The following is a 15933-nucleotide window of genomic DNA, read 5'->3' on the forward strand; positions in this document are numbered from 1 at the left end:
ATCTCTATCCTAAATTTAATTTTGTTGATCCTAGATGTAAAGCCACATACGTTTGGCTCGGAATTAGAGTGATCAAAAAACCGGTTTTTGTGAAAGGTGGGTTTTCTCGGTTCTAAAAAACCGGTCCATTTTTGAATACCGGTGGGCGGAGTTTTAAAAATTAAATAACCGGCATAACAGGTCCAACTGGTTTTTTCCCAAAAGTAGAAAAACGCATAATTTAATATAAATGAAGGAAAAATACTTCAATGATTTAATGTAAAAATCATATTCCTTGGCTGTAATTGCGGTAACAATACCGTAGCCAAACATTAAAATGTTGATTTTTTTTGGTTCCATTTGCCTTTTGTGAATATTGTGAACGACGGTGTGAAGGCAACTAAAAATTGTTGTTTTTCAAAATATTCACAAACCGAGCTCATTTTCTACAGAAAGATACACAAAATTAAGTCAAATAATAATAACGTAAGAAATATCATAGATTTTGTTGACAAAATAATAGGCTCCTAATTGAACAAACACGATTTGCTTGAAAATAAAAAAAAAAACGAAAAACGGTTTTTATGATATTAAAAACACCGGTTCTACCGGTCCACCGAAAATGGGGTTTTATACAAAATCGACAATCGGTGCAAAACGAAAAAAGAAAACGGTTTTCACCGATCAGTTTTGTTTCTCTACTCGGAATCATTACCAAAATTCTTAAGAGAAGGTCAAAATCTTTGAATCCAAGTAAACTTTTTTTGAGTGTAATGACTAAAACTTTTTAAGGATTTTGGATCTTTGTTTTAAGCTTCCACCATAAAGGGTGATACGGTCAAAATTTGGTCAATATAAACTTGACGTATTTCTTTCAATTTTGCATTTAAAAAACCTGAACACCCCTCATTTTGTTGAGGGGTGTTCCTATTTTGATTTTGGAATTCACTCTTCAGTTGTCAAAATGCCGCCCAAGCAAGAAGAGCAGCGTATCAAAATTTTGCTCGGGCATCGCGAAAATCCGAGCTACTCGCACGCAAAGCTGGCAAAATCGCTAAAAGTTGCCAAATCAACCGTTACAAATGTAATTAAAGTGTTTGGGGGGCGTTTGTCGACAGCCAGGAAGTCTGGATCGGGGGGAAATCGAAAACCGGAAGGCGCTGAGACGACAAAGAGAGTTGCCGGTAGTTTCAAGCGAAACCCTAACCTCTCTCTCCGAGATGCCGCAAATAAGCTGGGTGTATCGTCTACAACCGTGCATCGAGTCACAAAACGAGCCGGACTATCGACTTACAAGAAGGTAGTGACTCCAAATCGCGATGATAAACAAAATACGACGGCCAAAGCGCGATCCCGGAGGCTGTACACGACAATGCTGACGAAGTTTGACTGCGTGGTAATGGACGACGAAACCTACGTCAAAGCCGACTACAAGCAGCTTCCGGGACAGGAGTTTTATACGGCAAAAAGAAGGGGAAAGGTAGCAGATATTTTCAAGCACATAAAACCGTCAAAGTTCGCAAAGAAATATCTGGTTTGGCAAGCCATCTGTACCTGTGGCTTGAAAAGCAACATTTTCATAGCTTCCGGGACTGTCAACCAAGAAATTTACGTGAAAGAGTCTTTGAATAAACGTCTGCTGCCTTTCCTGAAGAAACACGGTTGTTCCGTACTGTTTTGGCCGGATTTAGCATCTTGTCATTACGGTAAAAAGTCCATGGAGTGGTACGCCGACAACAACGTGCAGGTGGTTCCCAAGGACAAGAACCCTCCCAACACGCCAGAGCACCGCCCAATTGAGAAATACTGGGCTATTGTCAAGCGGAACCTAAAAAAGACCAAAAAACTGCTAAGGACGAGCAGCAGTTCAAGGCAAACTGGCTTTCTGCGGCGAAGAAGGTGGACAAGGTGGCTGTACAAAATCTGATGGCAGGTGTCAAGCGTGAGGCCCGGCAATTCGGATTTGGAAAAGCGAAAGCCTAACTGAATATTTTTCCTGAATTTTATACTAATTGAACTTGAAGAAGAAATTTAATTTGATGTTTTAAATAAACGATTTCACCGATTTACACGCGTTTTCCCTTGACCAAATTTTGACCGTATCACCCTTTAGGATGGGGTAAACTAATTTTGTCATTCCGTTTGTAACACATCGAAATTTTGGTCTCCGACCCCATAAAGTATATATTTGAAATTCTGAGTCGATCTAGCGATGTCCGTCCGTCTACTGAAATCGCGCTAACTTCTTTGCTGACTTTATTTTAAAATTTTTATTTGATACATGACACAATTTATATTGAAATGTACTTTGAACTTCCAGACTTTAAACCTACTTTTCCCATGCAAATTCTATCGATAAACTGTCAATAAATATGGACATTTCAATATACACTTTTAATTAATGGTTTATTAGTTTTTGAACGGGTTTGCTTTTCCATAAAAACTATTGAATAAATTTAGATTGGTTTTCTAGTGCCAAGTACCCAAATCACTGATGTAAAATCTTTAGAGCAATACATCGTATCTTCGCCTAAGAAGCAAAGACAACATCTTTGGACTTGGATTAGATTTTTTCCAGTGTAGTTATCTCACCACCCCAAACCCCCTCATTCAAAAATAAGGTCTATGTACCGGCAACTACTTTCAACTATTATTATTGACATTTATGGAAACAAAAACAATATATTGCAGTGGAAGTTATTACAAGAATAAGTAGAAATTTTTATGACGGAATTGCCGTATTCAAATAAACCGGTGAGTAGGTGGTGGTATTGTCTTGCCTCTAAATCACATTTCAATGTTAATTTACCTCAATGATAGTCTTCTCAACAGCACATCAACCCAGCCCCCATTTAAGAAAATAAATAAATATTAATGACAATCAATGGAACAATGTATAGAAAAAAATGGACTTGCATAGAATGACCAGCATTATCGATAGTTCAATGGCTACCATGGTAATTAGCACTTGTCTATAGTTTTGAAATTACGAAGTCAAGAGGGAATACTTGTACCATTAGTGGTGGGTATTGTGTGTTCTTCTGTTTGGTTTTATTTTTGGCGTTTCTATGATAATTGTAATTCGAAAAGAAAAATGAGATCTTGAAATGATACGGTGAAGAAATATTATTTATGTGGGGTTATCATTTCGTAATGCTAGAAGTTAAAATGCATATATTACTTTTATGGTTATCGAGGGTACGTGCAACTTGGTTTTCCTTCCACTGTAACATGGGAATACTTATGTGCCCCCACTTTTAATTTATGGGCTTTTTTTCGTTTTCTCTTTAATTTGCATAAAATTACCTGATTTCTTGTTGGAGGATGGCTAGATTAGTTTTTAATCCATAGTGGGTGTGTATCTGTAATGAAAGAAGAAAATGGGGAAAATTAAAATAAAATAATTAGTTATCTCTAAATTAGATAAAATATAGTTAATTTATTACTTATGAAATATTTAATATTTAATTAAGTTTTGTGTAAAACAAAGCTCTGGAATTCTGGAAAGCATTAGTCATGAGTGTTGAAAGGAGAAAGTACATAGCTTTTTCAATGGTAAATATGTTTACTAATTGTTGGTTACTTGTTTAAATTGTTTCTGTAATAAATTCATGAAAATCCACAAAGCCAGATTTTTCATAATCCATAATCTTAAGCCAAACGAAGCTTAAAATGTTTTTATACCCACCACCATAGAATGGTGACGGGGGTATAATAAGTTTGTCATTCCGTTTGTAACACATCGAAATATCGATTTCCGACTATATAAAGTATATATATTCTTGATCAGGGAGAAATTCTAAGACGATATAACGATGTCCGTCTGTCCGTCTGTCTGTCTGTCTGTTGTAATCACGCTACAGTCTTCAATAATGAAGCAATCGTGCTGAAATTTTGCACAAACTCATCTTTTGTCTGCAGGCAGGTCAAGTTCGAAGATGGGCTATATCGGTCCAGGTTTTGATATAGTCCCCATATAAACCGACCTCCCGATTTGGGGTCTTGGGCTTATAGAAATCGTAGTTTTTATCCAATTTGCCTGAAATTTGAAATCTAGAAGTATTTTATGACCATAAAGAGGTGTGCCAAAAATGGTGAGTATCGGTCCATGTTTTGGTATAGCCCCCATATAGACCGATCTCCCGATTTTACTTCTTGGGCTTATAGAAACTAGAGGTGTGCACGTGAGTAATATTTTACTCACGCTCACGCACACTCACGACGGAAAAATCTTACTCACGCACACTCACGCACGAAAAATTTTCGAACCGCTCACGCTCACGAACACTCACGAATGAATTTATTTTAAAAAATCACGCTCACGCACACTCACGATAGAAAAATTCTACTCACGCACACTCACGCACGAAAAAAATTCGAGGCATTCACGCTCACGCACACTCACGAAAGAAAATTTTTGCTCACGCACACTCACGAATGGATTTATTTTAAAAAATCACGCTCACGCACACTCACGAACGAAATTTTTTGCTCACGCACACTCACGCACGAAAAAATTTCAAGGCGCTCACGCACACTCACGAAGGAATTTATTTTCCAAAACTCACGCACGAAAATTGTTCTTGACGCTCACACTCGCGACAGAGAATTGTTACAAATGCACGAAAAATTTTGTGAAGAATTTACGCACATTCACGACTGTAGAAATGCTAATTTGACGATAAATAATATATATACACCGCAAAAACTAGGCAACCACATCTCATTAGAATTGGCATTAAAGTAAAGCTGTCATTACACGTTGCATTACATTGCGGTGAGTTATAATGACTTATTTGTAATGACAAAAATAAATACTTCTTGGTAATTTTCGAATTGTTATTCTCAAATGTTTAGGCAGTTGGCTTAATTGAAAGGTTGAATACTTCTTAGTACGAATGAACTAAAATATTTGTCTATGCTAACTTAATGGAAATTAAAATACATATATACCGATCGACTCAGAATCTAGCCCTTGGTGTCCGTCCGTCCATGTATTTGTTGTTCGCAGGATTCCGGTCGCAATTATTAACCGATTTTGATTAAATTTGGTATGTGACTCTTTATTGGCACAAGGACGAACGCTATTGAATTTAGATATAGCTCCCATATACACAGTCTCACATAAGTTTACATACCCTTGAGGTTTTTACCTTATAACTAAACATGTTTCTTGTTGTTGTTTATAATCCAGACTAAAAACATATTCTTGAAAATGGACAAATACTTTGTTTTTCAAATTAATTTACAAAATCTAAAGCATATATATGCATATTTTATTATATTTTAATAATTAAAGAAAATACAATTTCTTAAACCGTATGTAAACTTGTGTAAGACTGTGTATATGTATCGCCCGATTTCGATAAATGGGGTCAGATTGCGCTCATTTACTAACCGATCGGCGTCAAATTTGTCACAATGTAATCCACTGACTCTATGTGCAAAATATCATCCAAATCGGTGCAGATTTGGATATAGCTGCCATATATATGTAGCGCCCAATTTTCAAAATTTGCCCCTTATAACCTTATTGTTGACCATTGTGGCCTCATTTATTAACCGATCTTACTCAAAGTTAGCACAAGGTAATCTCCTGTAATATCAACAAAACCTGCAAAATATAATCCAAATCGGGTCATATTTAGATATAGCTCTTATATATATTTTTCGCCCGTTTTTGAAAAATGTACCCCTTGTAACTTTATTTCTAACCATAGTAGCCTTATCTAATACCCGATCTTACTCTAATTTAGCACAAGGCAACCCTCTGTGGTATCAACCAATATATGGATATAGCTCCCATATAAATGCATCGATCGATTTTCCCAAATTTGACCATAATACTCTTATTTATTAGCCTATGTTGCTCAAATTTCAAATAAACATGTATTAGCCGATCGTATTGAGACTTGTATGTAGCTATTACATAAATCTATTACCCTATTTTCAGAAATTTGAATTTATTACCCACACAAATTGAGCGATTTCCAGTTTTTTTAATAAAGGACTCAATATTAGTAGCATACTAAATAACTCTGTAGGTTCAGAATCAACTATACTCCTATGTTAATATCATACATTTCTGTTCAGATTATGATAAAACTCCCATGTACCCAGTAATGTTATTAAATCTGGAAATGTGGTTTTCCCCAAACCTATATCATTGATACCCTACAAACAATGTTCACTAATTCAGTAGGGGTGATTTGGGGTATGATGTAGTCGGCCCGGCCCGACTTTCTACTTTACTCGTTAATTCGAATTTTATTTAATCTACCAATTTTTTATGGTACACTTTTTCGACAATATTTCTCATTTTCGTTAGAAAAAAAAATCAAAGCAATATTTTATAAAAGGTTTTATTGTTTAAGGAACGGCACTATACTCGGTTTTTGCACCGAAAACCAGCACTTCAACATTACTTTTTTAATCAATTAATTTTAAATGAAAAAAAACTATTACACAATCCATACATTGGAAGGTTTAGTGTGACCAATGTCGTGGGCGTGATTAAAATCGTGGGCTTGACTGACACCGCGAGTGCGATTGACATCGTGATCGTGATTCAAATCGAGATCGTGATTCAACTCGTGAGCGTGATTCAAATCGTGAGCGTGATACAAGTCGTGAGCGTGATTAAAATCGTGAGCGTGATTAAAATCGTGAGCGTGATTTAAATCGTGAGCGTGATTAAAGTAGTTATCGTGATTCAAATCGTGAGCGTGATTTTGTTTTCGTGAGTGTAATTATCAAACATTTTTACTCACGCACATTCACGAAGAATTTTTTTCGTGACTCACGCTCACGCACGAAAATTTTCAGCTTGATCACGCTCACGCACGCTCACGAGATTGACTCAATCGTGACTCACGGCTCACGCGTGAGTCACGAAAATTTTCGTGAGTCACGAAAATTTCGTGTCACGTGCACACCTCTAATAGAAACCGCAGTTTTTATTCAATTTACCTGAAATTGGAAATCTAGAGGTATTGTATGACCACAAATACGTGTGCCAAAAATTGTCAGTATCGGTCCATATTTTGGTATGGCCCCCATATAGACCGATCTCCCGATTTTACTTCTTGGGCTTCTAGAATCCGAAGTTTTTATCCTATTTGCCTGAAATTGGAAATCTAAAGGTATTTTCGGGTCATAAAGAGGTGTGCCGAAAACGGTGAGTATCGGTCCATATTTTAGTATAGCCCCCAAAAGAACGATCTCCCGATTTAAATCCTTGGGTTTTTATCTGATTTGCCTAAAATTGTAAATATTCTGGTATTTAGACCGACTGCACTTCTTGAGGGTGTAGAAGGCGCACTGATCATGAAAATTGCTTGAAATTCAATGTAAAATTTCCAGATTCCTCTAAAACTCAAACAAAAATGGTGATATAAAATCCAGAATCTGATATAGACCTCATAGGTGAAATCTTTAAATTTATCTTCGGAAAGTTGCAAAAAATTCCATATAGCTCCATAATTACACCCAGAAAAAAGGGACTCTAATGCCAACTGAACTTTATTTTAGTTCATGAAGATTTGCTGATTTTAGTTAAATTTTGCACAATATGAGTAATTGTTCCTTATTTGAATAATTTTTTGCTAACTTTAATGACGTGAACTAAAAATAAGAAAAAAAGTTGTATACAAATATAGTGCAAAATTTTACTACAAAATAAAATAGTTCATATTTTCCTAAAATGGCAGAAGATTGCTTAAATTGAGTTCATAAGTCTCTCAAATGAGTAAATTTTACTCAAATTGTACCTGTCTTGAACTTCGTACAGCGCTAAAGACATTTAAACAATTTTTAAATCCAATATTTTCTTTCAACATATGAAATTTTCTTAAACAGAAAAAAATTAATTATTTTTAAAAAATTTCTTCAGTTTGATAAAAAGTATTAACTTAGTTATAACATGTTGCAATTAGAAAACTATTTTAGTTAAAATTTTCTAAAATAAACCTACATTTTCTTCCATGGTGGGTTCATTTTTTTGGGTGTATATACACTGAAAAAAATATTGTCGTGAGGTCAAAGATTTCATGTCTTTAAAATACGAATGCAAATTTTGCTTAGCACGGAAGACGCAATTCTCTACCATAAAGTTTTTTTCCTTGTCCCAAAGTCGATAAACTTTTCAATGAAGTCGTATTATCCTTATAAAAAAAAATTGGGCTAAGGTCAACTTGACTTGAATAATTCAGAAAAATTCTTTAAAATTAATGAAATTGTCTTTAAATTGGTTGTTTTTTGCATTTTGACTATAAAGAAAAAAATCGGTCAAATATAGGACATATTTTTCAACACTTAATTTTAAAGACGTTTATTGCTTGAAACATATCATAATTTCTACTGGAAGTCAAGTCTTAATTTGGAAAATAAAGTTGTCGTTAACTCGTTTTTAAAGGACTTTGATAGCATATGAAGAAAAAAAGCTGGAAAAGCGAAAAATTTAAATTTGCTTCCTAGAAGCAAGTACACAAAACCCAAGTTTAAAAGAGAATTGTGTCTTAAAAGTATCCTTACTTGTATTCTCCGCTTCTTTGGCTCGGAATCAATACCAAAATTTTTAAAGTAAAGACAAAATCTTTGGAACCGGGCATGCTTTTTTTTCAGTGTATATATGTAGCCCTGGATGAGCAAATTTCATCCAATCAGTTTGAAATTTGGTACCTTGTGTTAGTAAATGGCCTCTAACAACCATGCAAAATTCATATCAGTTCATAATTATATAACAGGTTGACTGATAAGTCCCCGGTCTAACAAAGAAAACACACATTTTTTTGTCAAAATTCGTTTTTATTATTCAACATAGTTCCCTTCAAGAGCGATACAACGATTATAACGACCTTCCAAGTTTTTGATACCATTTTGGTAGTACTCCCTCGGTTTTGCCTCAAAATAGGCCTCAGTTTCGGCGATCACCTCTTCATTGCAGCCAAAATTTTTCCCTGCGAGCATCCTTTTGAGGTCTGAGAACAAGAAAAAGTCGCTGGGGGCCAGATCTGGAGAATACGGTGGGTGGGGAAGCAATTCGAAGCCCAATTCATGAATTTTTGCCATCGTTCTCAATGACTTGTGGCACGGTGCGTTGTCTTGGTTGAACAATACTTTTTTCTTCTTCATATGGGGCCGTTTTGCCGCGATTTCGACCTTCAAACGCTCCAATAACGCCATATAATAGTCACTGTTGATGGTTTTTCCCATCTCAAGATAATCGATAACAATTATTCCATGCGCATCCCAAAAAAACAGGGGCCATTACTTTGCCAGCGGACTTTTGAGTCTTTACACGCTTCGGAGACGGTTCACCGGTCGCTGTCCACTCAGCCGACTGTCGATTGGACTCATGAGTATAGTGATGGAGCCATGTTTCATCCATTGTCACATATCGACGGAAAAGCTCGGGTGTATTACGAGTTAACAGCTGCAAACACCGCTCGGAATCATCAACACGTTATTGTTTTTGGTCAAATGTGAGCTCGTGCGGCACCCATTTTGCACAGAGCTTCCGCATATCCAAATATTGATGAATGATATGACCAACACGTTCCTTTGATATGTTATCTTTAAGGCCTCTGCTATCTCCATCAACTTCATTTTACGGTCATTCAAAATCATTTTGTGGATTTTTTTGATATTTTCTTCGGTAACCACCTCTTTCGGGCATCCACTGCGTTCACCGTCCTCCGAACTCATTTCACCACGCTTGAATTTTGCCAATCAATTATTGTTGATTTCCCTAGGGCAGAGTCCGGAAACTCATTATCAAGCCAAGTTTTTTCTTCCACTGTATTGTTTCCCTTCAGAAAACAGTATTTTATCAAAACACGAAATTCCTTTTTTTTCAATTTTTTTTTCACAAAAGACGCTCTATCTCACAAACTAATTGACTTACAGACGTCAAATTTTGACACGACTCATTTGAAGGTTGGTACTATACAAGAATAATATGCATTTAATACTAGCGACGGCATCTATGTGTCAGACCGGGGACTTATCAGCCAACCTGTTATCTTAATTATTTAATTATTTTTGTACGAGGCCTTCGGAAAGACCCATATATTTATTTTGCAAGTCTTTATACCCTTCACCACTACTGTGGTGCAGGGTATAATAAGTTTGTGCATTTATATATAACGCCAAGAAGGAGTAATCATAGACCAACCTTTTAGTATACGGATCGGCTTAGAATTAAATTCTGAGTCAATTTAGCGAAGTCCCTCTGTCTGTATGTCCGTCTTTCTGTCTGTTGATGTATTTTTGTGTGCAAAGTACAGCTCGCAGTTTTAGTCCGATTGTCCTAAAATTTGGTATAGGGTCCTGTTTCGGCTCAAAGACGATCCCTATTGATTTTGGTTCGGTTCAGATTTAGATATAGCTGCCATATATATTTTTCACCGATCTGGTCATAATTGGCGTGTATATCAACCGATCTTCCTCAAATTCCGTACATCCGAATATTTTATGAGTCTCGAGAAACTTGCAAAATCGGTTCAGATTTGGATATATCTCCCATATATAGCTTTCGCCCGATTTACGCTCATATGACCACAGAGACCAATTTTTAACTCCGATTTAGTTGAAATTTTGCACAGGGAGTAGAATTAGCATTGTAGCTATGCGTGCCAAATTTGGTTGACATCGGTTCAGATTTGGATATATCTCCCATATATAGCTTTCGCCCGATTTACGCTCATATGACCACAGAGGCCAATTTTTAACTCCGATTTAGTTGAAATTTTGCACAGGGAGTAGAATTAGCATTGTAGCTATGCGTGCCAAATTTGGTTGACATCGGTTCAGATTTAGATATAGCTCCCATATATATGTTTTTCTGATTTCGACAAAAATGGTCAAAATACCAACATTTTCCGCCACTGCTTAGACGAAAAGTTGTAAAAACGACTCTAATACATATATATCGAGCGATAAATCATAAATAAATGTTTAAATGTTTCCCATATTTTTTTTACTAAAATTGTGTTCCACCCTAGTGCCTAGTGCCAACTTAAATTTTGAGTCTATAGATTTTGTAAAAGTCTATCAAATTCTGCCCAAATCGAGTGATATTGAAATGTATGTATTTTGGGACAAACCTTTATATATAGCACCCAACACATTTGACGGATGTGATATGGTATCGAAAATTTAGATCTACAAAGTGGTGCAGGGTATAATATAGTCGGCCCCGTCCGACTTTAGACTTTCCTTACTTGTTTTAATTTAACTTAGTTGCTGTTTTGTGCTCCTATGCAATTTTTTCAGAGTATACATAAAACCAGAATACTATAGGACGACTAGTTTTTACTGCAATCATAATGTCATTCATAGTTTTCTATACGATATCTCTTTTCAAGTGGAACATTATTATTCCAGAAGTGATAAGGAAAGCCCACATGAAATGAGGAACAGCTATGAACAACGCACAGAATCAATGACCAATGTAAGAGAATACAGAATACAGAAACACAAAAAAAAAAACATTGATTCTGATAAACCAGCAAAGGAACTGATTAAATTCAATCTAAAGTTTGGCCCTATCACAACTATGATGATGAGCGAGAAGTAGGAAATGATCTGTTCTGTTTTCATTAGTATTTCATTGGGAGTGACAACTTAAAGACCTAACAAAGAATAGTGAAGTTTAGAAATAAAAAGAAAGGCAATGACCAAAGCAGACATGACCTATGGTCTACAAATTATTTTAATTTTCATAATAATCCAATTTGGTCACCAGCATCAGCAACAGCACCAATCTAAACTGGGAGCAAATAATAAAAATGTTAATAATTTTTATGGAAATTTAATTGAGGCTAACCTCAATAAGTCAGTGGATCCATGTGAAGATTTCTATGCCTATGCTTGTGGTAATTGGCATACGAATTATAATGAAAGCAATGACTATATAGATATGCCGGGTTATATGGATTATAAAGTCAATCAACAATTTCGAGATTTGCTGATGAATGCATATAACAATGACATCTGGAATAGGGGCGTATATGCAAAGGCCAAAGATTTATATGATTCATGTATGGAATTGGATATTTTGATATTGAATACATTTTTGGCAGCCGTACATAAGGAATTGCAAATGAAATGGCCTATATTTAGCATAGATCAAGAAATCGAATGGAGTAATTCAACGAATTTTGATTGGCTTAAAGTTATGGCTGTATTAAGAGGATATGGCCTTAATAATGTCTTCATAACCCATAATGTGAATGTAAATCCCCGTAATAGTTCTGAATATTTTCTGGAGGTAGCACAACATCATGCCACTGTACCCTTGGAGCGTGAAGATGTAGAGCAGATTTTTATGAATTTTGGCCTCAATCACAATGAAAGTCATAGTCTAACCGGGGAACTTTTAGAATTCGAAAGATTACTCAATGAATTTGCCCGATATGAATATCTCAATGAAACGGATAAACGAAATTATGCAGATAATTTTCATTTGCAAACTCTAAGAGAATTGCAGGATATGGTACCCTCTATAGATTGGATGAAATATTTTCAAATTGTGCTAAATACAACAGAAAATTTGGACAATGTTATGGTGCAAACATTTGCTTGGGATCCCAAGTTTTTTGTTAATCTCAATGATCACCTGGCCAATTATTCCAATGAAACCATAGCCTATTATATTATGCTGAAATTTATGTATCACATCAATGGAGATTTACCGCATTCCAAGCCTAGAAATTGTATACGATATTTACGTAGTTTTATGCCACTTTTCATGAACTATCTGTATGAGGAAAATATATTCAAGAGCAGACGAGGGGAAATGGAAAAATCTTTGAATAAAATTTTTGCGAATTTAAAGAAATCTTTTGAATCCTTGGTGGAAGAAAATCATTTAAAATTGAATAAAAAGGAGCAACATTTTATTCTAAAGGAACTGCATGGCATGCAATTGAAAGTGGGTAATTTACCACGTAACTGCAGTGAGGAATATGTAGAGGAATTCTATTCTCCATTACAAATCAATCGTAGTGATTTTGTACAATCCCATTTGAATATACTGCGTTTTGCCAATCAATTGCATTATCACAACCTCAAGGTGCAAAATACCACGGTGTCGGAGAAGGTCTATCATCTTGATGCCACCACCCAGAGTTCTTCTTCGCCTGTGAAAATTTTCGAAAATGCCATTTTAATACCCCATGGTTATCTTCAATTGCCACTGTATGATCCAAAATTAAGTGCCATACATCAATATTCCCTCTTAGGAGTCATTATAGCCCATGAAATTATACATGCCTATGATCTATTTCACATTGTTTATGATTACCGGAGTAACTACGATTATCTAGGATCACAAGTCGGCCATCATTATACACCTCATATGCATTGTTATACACCCAGTGCTACAGAAGTTATATCGGAAAATATTGCTGATGTTTCTGGTCTGCGCGTAGCCTATCAGTTCTTTAAATCCTTGCAAGAAGATTTGGAATTTCCCTTAGTCCATTTAACCAAAGATCAATATTTCTTTGTTAATTCGGTACAGTTTTTATGTGGTGATTTAAAGAAAATTACTGAATTGGCTGTGGCTACCACTGATTTGGGTCATGATATGCATGATATACGTGTGAGAAGAAATTGGTCTAAATTTGAAGAATTCTCATTGGCGTTTAATTGTTCGCCAAAATCGAATATGTCTGCAACGGGCAAAGAATGTAGAATTTGGTGAATTAAAAATTTATTGAGTATTATATATGAATTAATATACTAAGTATATTGTCTTTGATTTTTAATATAAATAAATAAAATAAAAATTATTTTTAGTTGTAACTTTCCTTCTATAGGCAATATCATTTAGGCTACTATTCCATTTCTGAAAAAATTGAAATGGAACGTAAAGAAAAAAAAATTATTTTTTTTGTTTTAACAATCGGATAATCGATTTTCGATAAACCCTAACATACACAATTTGTTTTTTGATTAGAAAACTAATCGAATGATTAAAAAAAAAAAATGTAAGAAAAAGCGAAAATCGAATAGGGACAATTATAACTTGATATATCAGATAAACCGAACTAAATTACAAAGTACATCATCATATTTAAGGGGCGTTATTAAATAAAAAAGAAAATTAATTATCAAATGACTGTGTCTTTTATATATTTACCAAAGACGGCACATATAAATATAAGTGCAAGAGACAGGATTTTGCATTCGGGTCATGCCAGGAGATGTGTTACATAGTGGGTCAGTGATTTTCCCCGAAAATGTATGCCCAGATATAAAATGAAAATAAAATTCCCGCGGTTTTTGTTGCAACTTCAAAATTGACAATTTCAATTTTTTAGTTAAATATCTATATCTCCGATACATCTCAATATATTTGCAAAATATTTTCTGTGATTTCTTAAAAATTGTATGACGGAAAAATAAAAGATTGGAAAAGATTGAATTCGTGAATTTAGCATTGAAGCACAGATCAATCGGAAGAATATTGTGTGTAATTTTTTTTAGTGTAATTTTTTTAAGTGTTGACGTTTATGTCATCAAATGCAATACTTTTTTTTTAATATCTTGTGCCACCATTTTGCAATGTTGTGCCACTTTTTAATTAATTGCTTTTGATTGTATTTTGTTTGTAATTGGTAACTGATTATATTGCAATCAACTTCAGTTTGTTATCATTTCTAAAAAGATTTATTTGAGTGACAGTTCATTTTATTGTCTACACCCAAAAAAAAGTGAACCCCCCGTGGAAGAAAATGTAGGTTTATTTTAGAAAATTGTAACTAAAATAATTTTCTAAATGCAACATGCTACAAATAAGTTAATACTTTTTGTCAAATTGAAGAAAAATTATTTTAAATAATTTTTTTTTTCTGTAATTTAAAAAAATTTCATATGTTGAACGAAAAAATTGGATTTAAAAATTGTTAAAATGTCTTTAGCGCTGTACGAAGTTCAAGACAGGTACAATTTTAGTAAAATTTATTCATTTGAGAGACTTATGAACTCAATTTTAGCAAACTTCTGCCATTTGAGGAAAATATGAACTAATTTATTTTTTAGTAAAATTGTGCACTATATTTGTATACAACTTTTTTTCTTATTTTTAGTTCACGTCATTAAAGTTAGCAAAAAATTATTCAAATAAGGAACATTTACTCATATTGTGCAAAATTTAACTAAAATCAACTAATCTTCATGAATTAAAATAAAGTTCAGTTGGCATTAGAGCCCCTTTTTCTGGGTGTACAAGCTTACAGAAACATTTTAATCTATTGCTGGTGCAAATTTCCACTGACGGACCTATCACAGAACTGGTACCTGTGCTCCAGTTAGTTGCAATTTTTAAATAGTCGCAATTTATTTATTTCCGTACTCTCTTGATACTAAAATCTTAGATCCATTAAAATTTTAATATCAAGCATTTTCACATTTAGTGAAATGAAATCATCAGAATAACCTATTGTTCGACATATTTTAAAAGTTTTTTTTTTTCTTTCGGGTTCGATTGGGATGCCCAAATTGGTTATCTAAATGGGGACTTGTCTATGGGGTGCTCCTGCTAAATTGTCCCAGGACGTGTCCTTTGGGATGAGTCCAAGACGCGTCCTAAAATGTAAATTTACCCCGTCAATGACAAACCCATGTTAAAGTGAGCGGTCCCTTCCATTCGTTTTGACCAGAACTGAGACTGGTCCATACACACAAGGGACTAGTCCTGTACTGTTTCTGTGGTTGATCCATTTCTCGTAGGGTCATGATGGAATACGAGAGTGATAGTGTGATTGTTTAATATTTGGCTGGGTACCGTTAGAGCCCTCCAATATTAAAACCTTAATAAATCTTTTGTGTCTCGTACCACCGTGATACTGACAATGTTGCATCGCGTTAAAAAGTGGACGGAAAAAGCGGTACAACACCAGACATGATCCGAACAGAACAGAGAAGAAAATCTACGCCAAATTGGTG

The 15933-nt window shown here is 34.8% G+C and overlaps 2 protein-coding genes across 3 annotated transcripts in view; one reads left to right on the plus strand and one right to left on the minus strand.

Annotated features, from left to right (window-relative positions):
• Positions 1-15933, minus strand: part of LOC142222132 (uncharacterized) — a 287542-nt gene that overhangs the window by 81826 nt on the left and 189783 nt on the right. For both annotated transcript variants that reach the window (XM_075292098.1, XM_075292099.1), the window contains exon 4: positions 3286-3341. The gene's annotated coding sequence lies outside the window, so the exon portion shown is untranslated. The remainder of the gene's footprint in view (positions 1-3285; positions 3342-15933) is intronic.
• On the plus strand, positions 11579-13775 carry LOC142222130 (phosphate-regulating neutral endopeptidase PHEX-like). The gene has a single exon (XM_075292096.1). It carries the CDS (start codon positions 11654-11656, stop codon positions 13685-13687), a length of 2034 nt encoding a protein of 677 aa, XP_075148211.1. The 5' UTR covers positions 11579-11653; the 3' UTR covers positions 13688-13775.

Source organism: Haematobia irritans, chromosome 1, assembly GCF_050003625.1.
Source record: "Haematobia irritans isolate KBUSLIRL chromosome 1, ASM5000362v1, whole genome shotgun sequence".
NCBI classification, from domain to species: Eukaryota; Metazoa; Arthropoda; class Insecta; order Diptera; family Muscidae; genus Haematobia; species Haematobia irritans.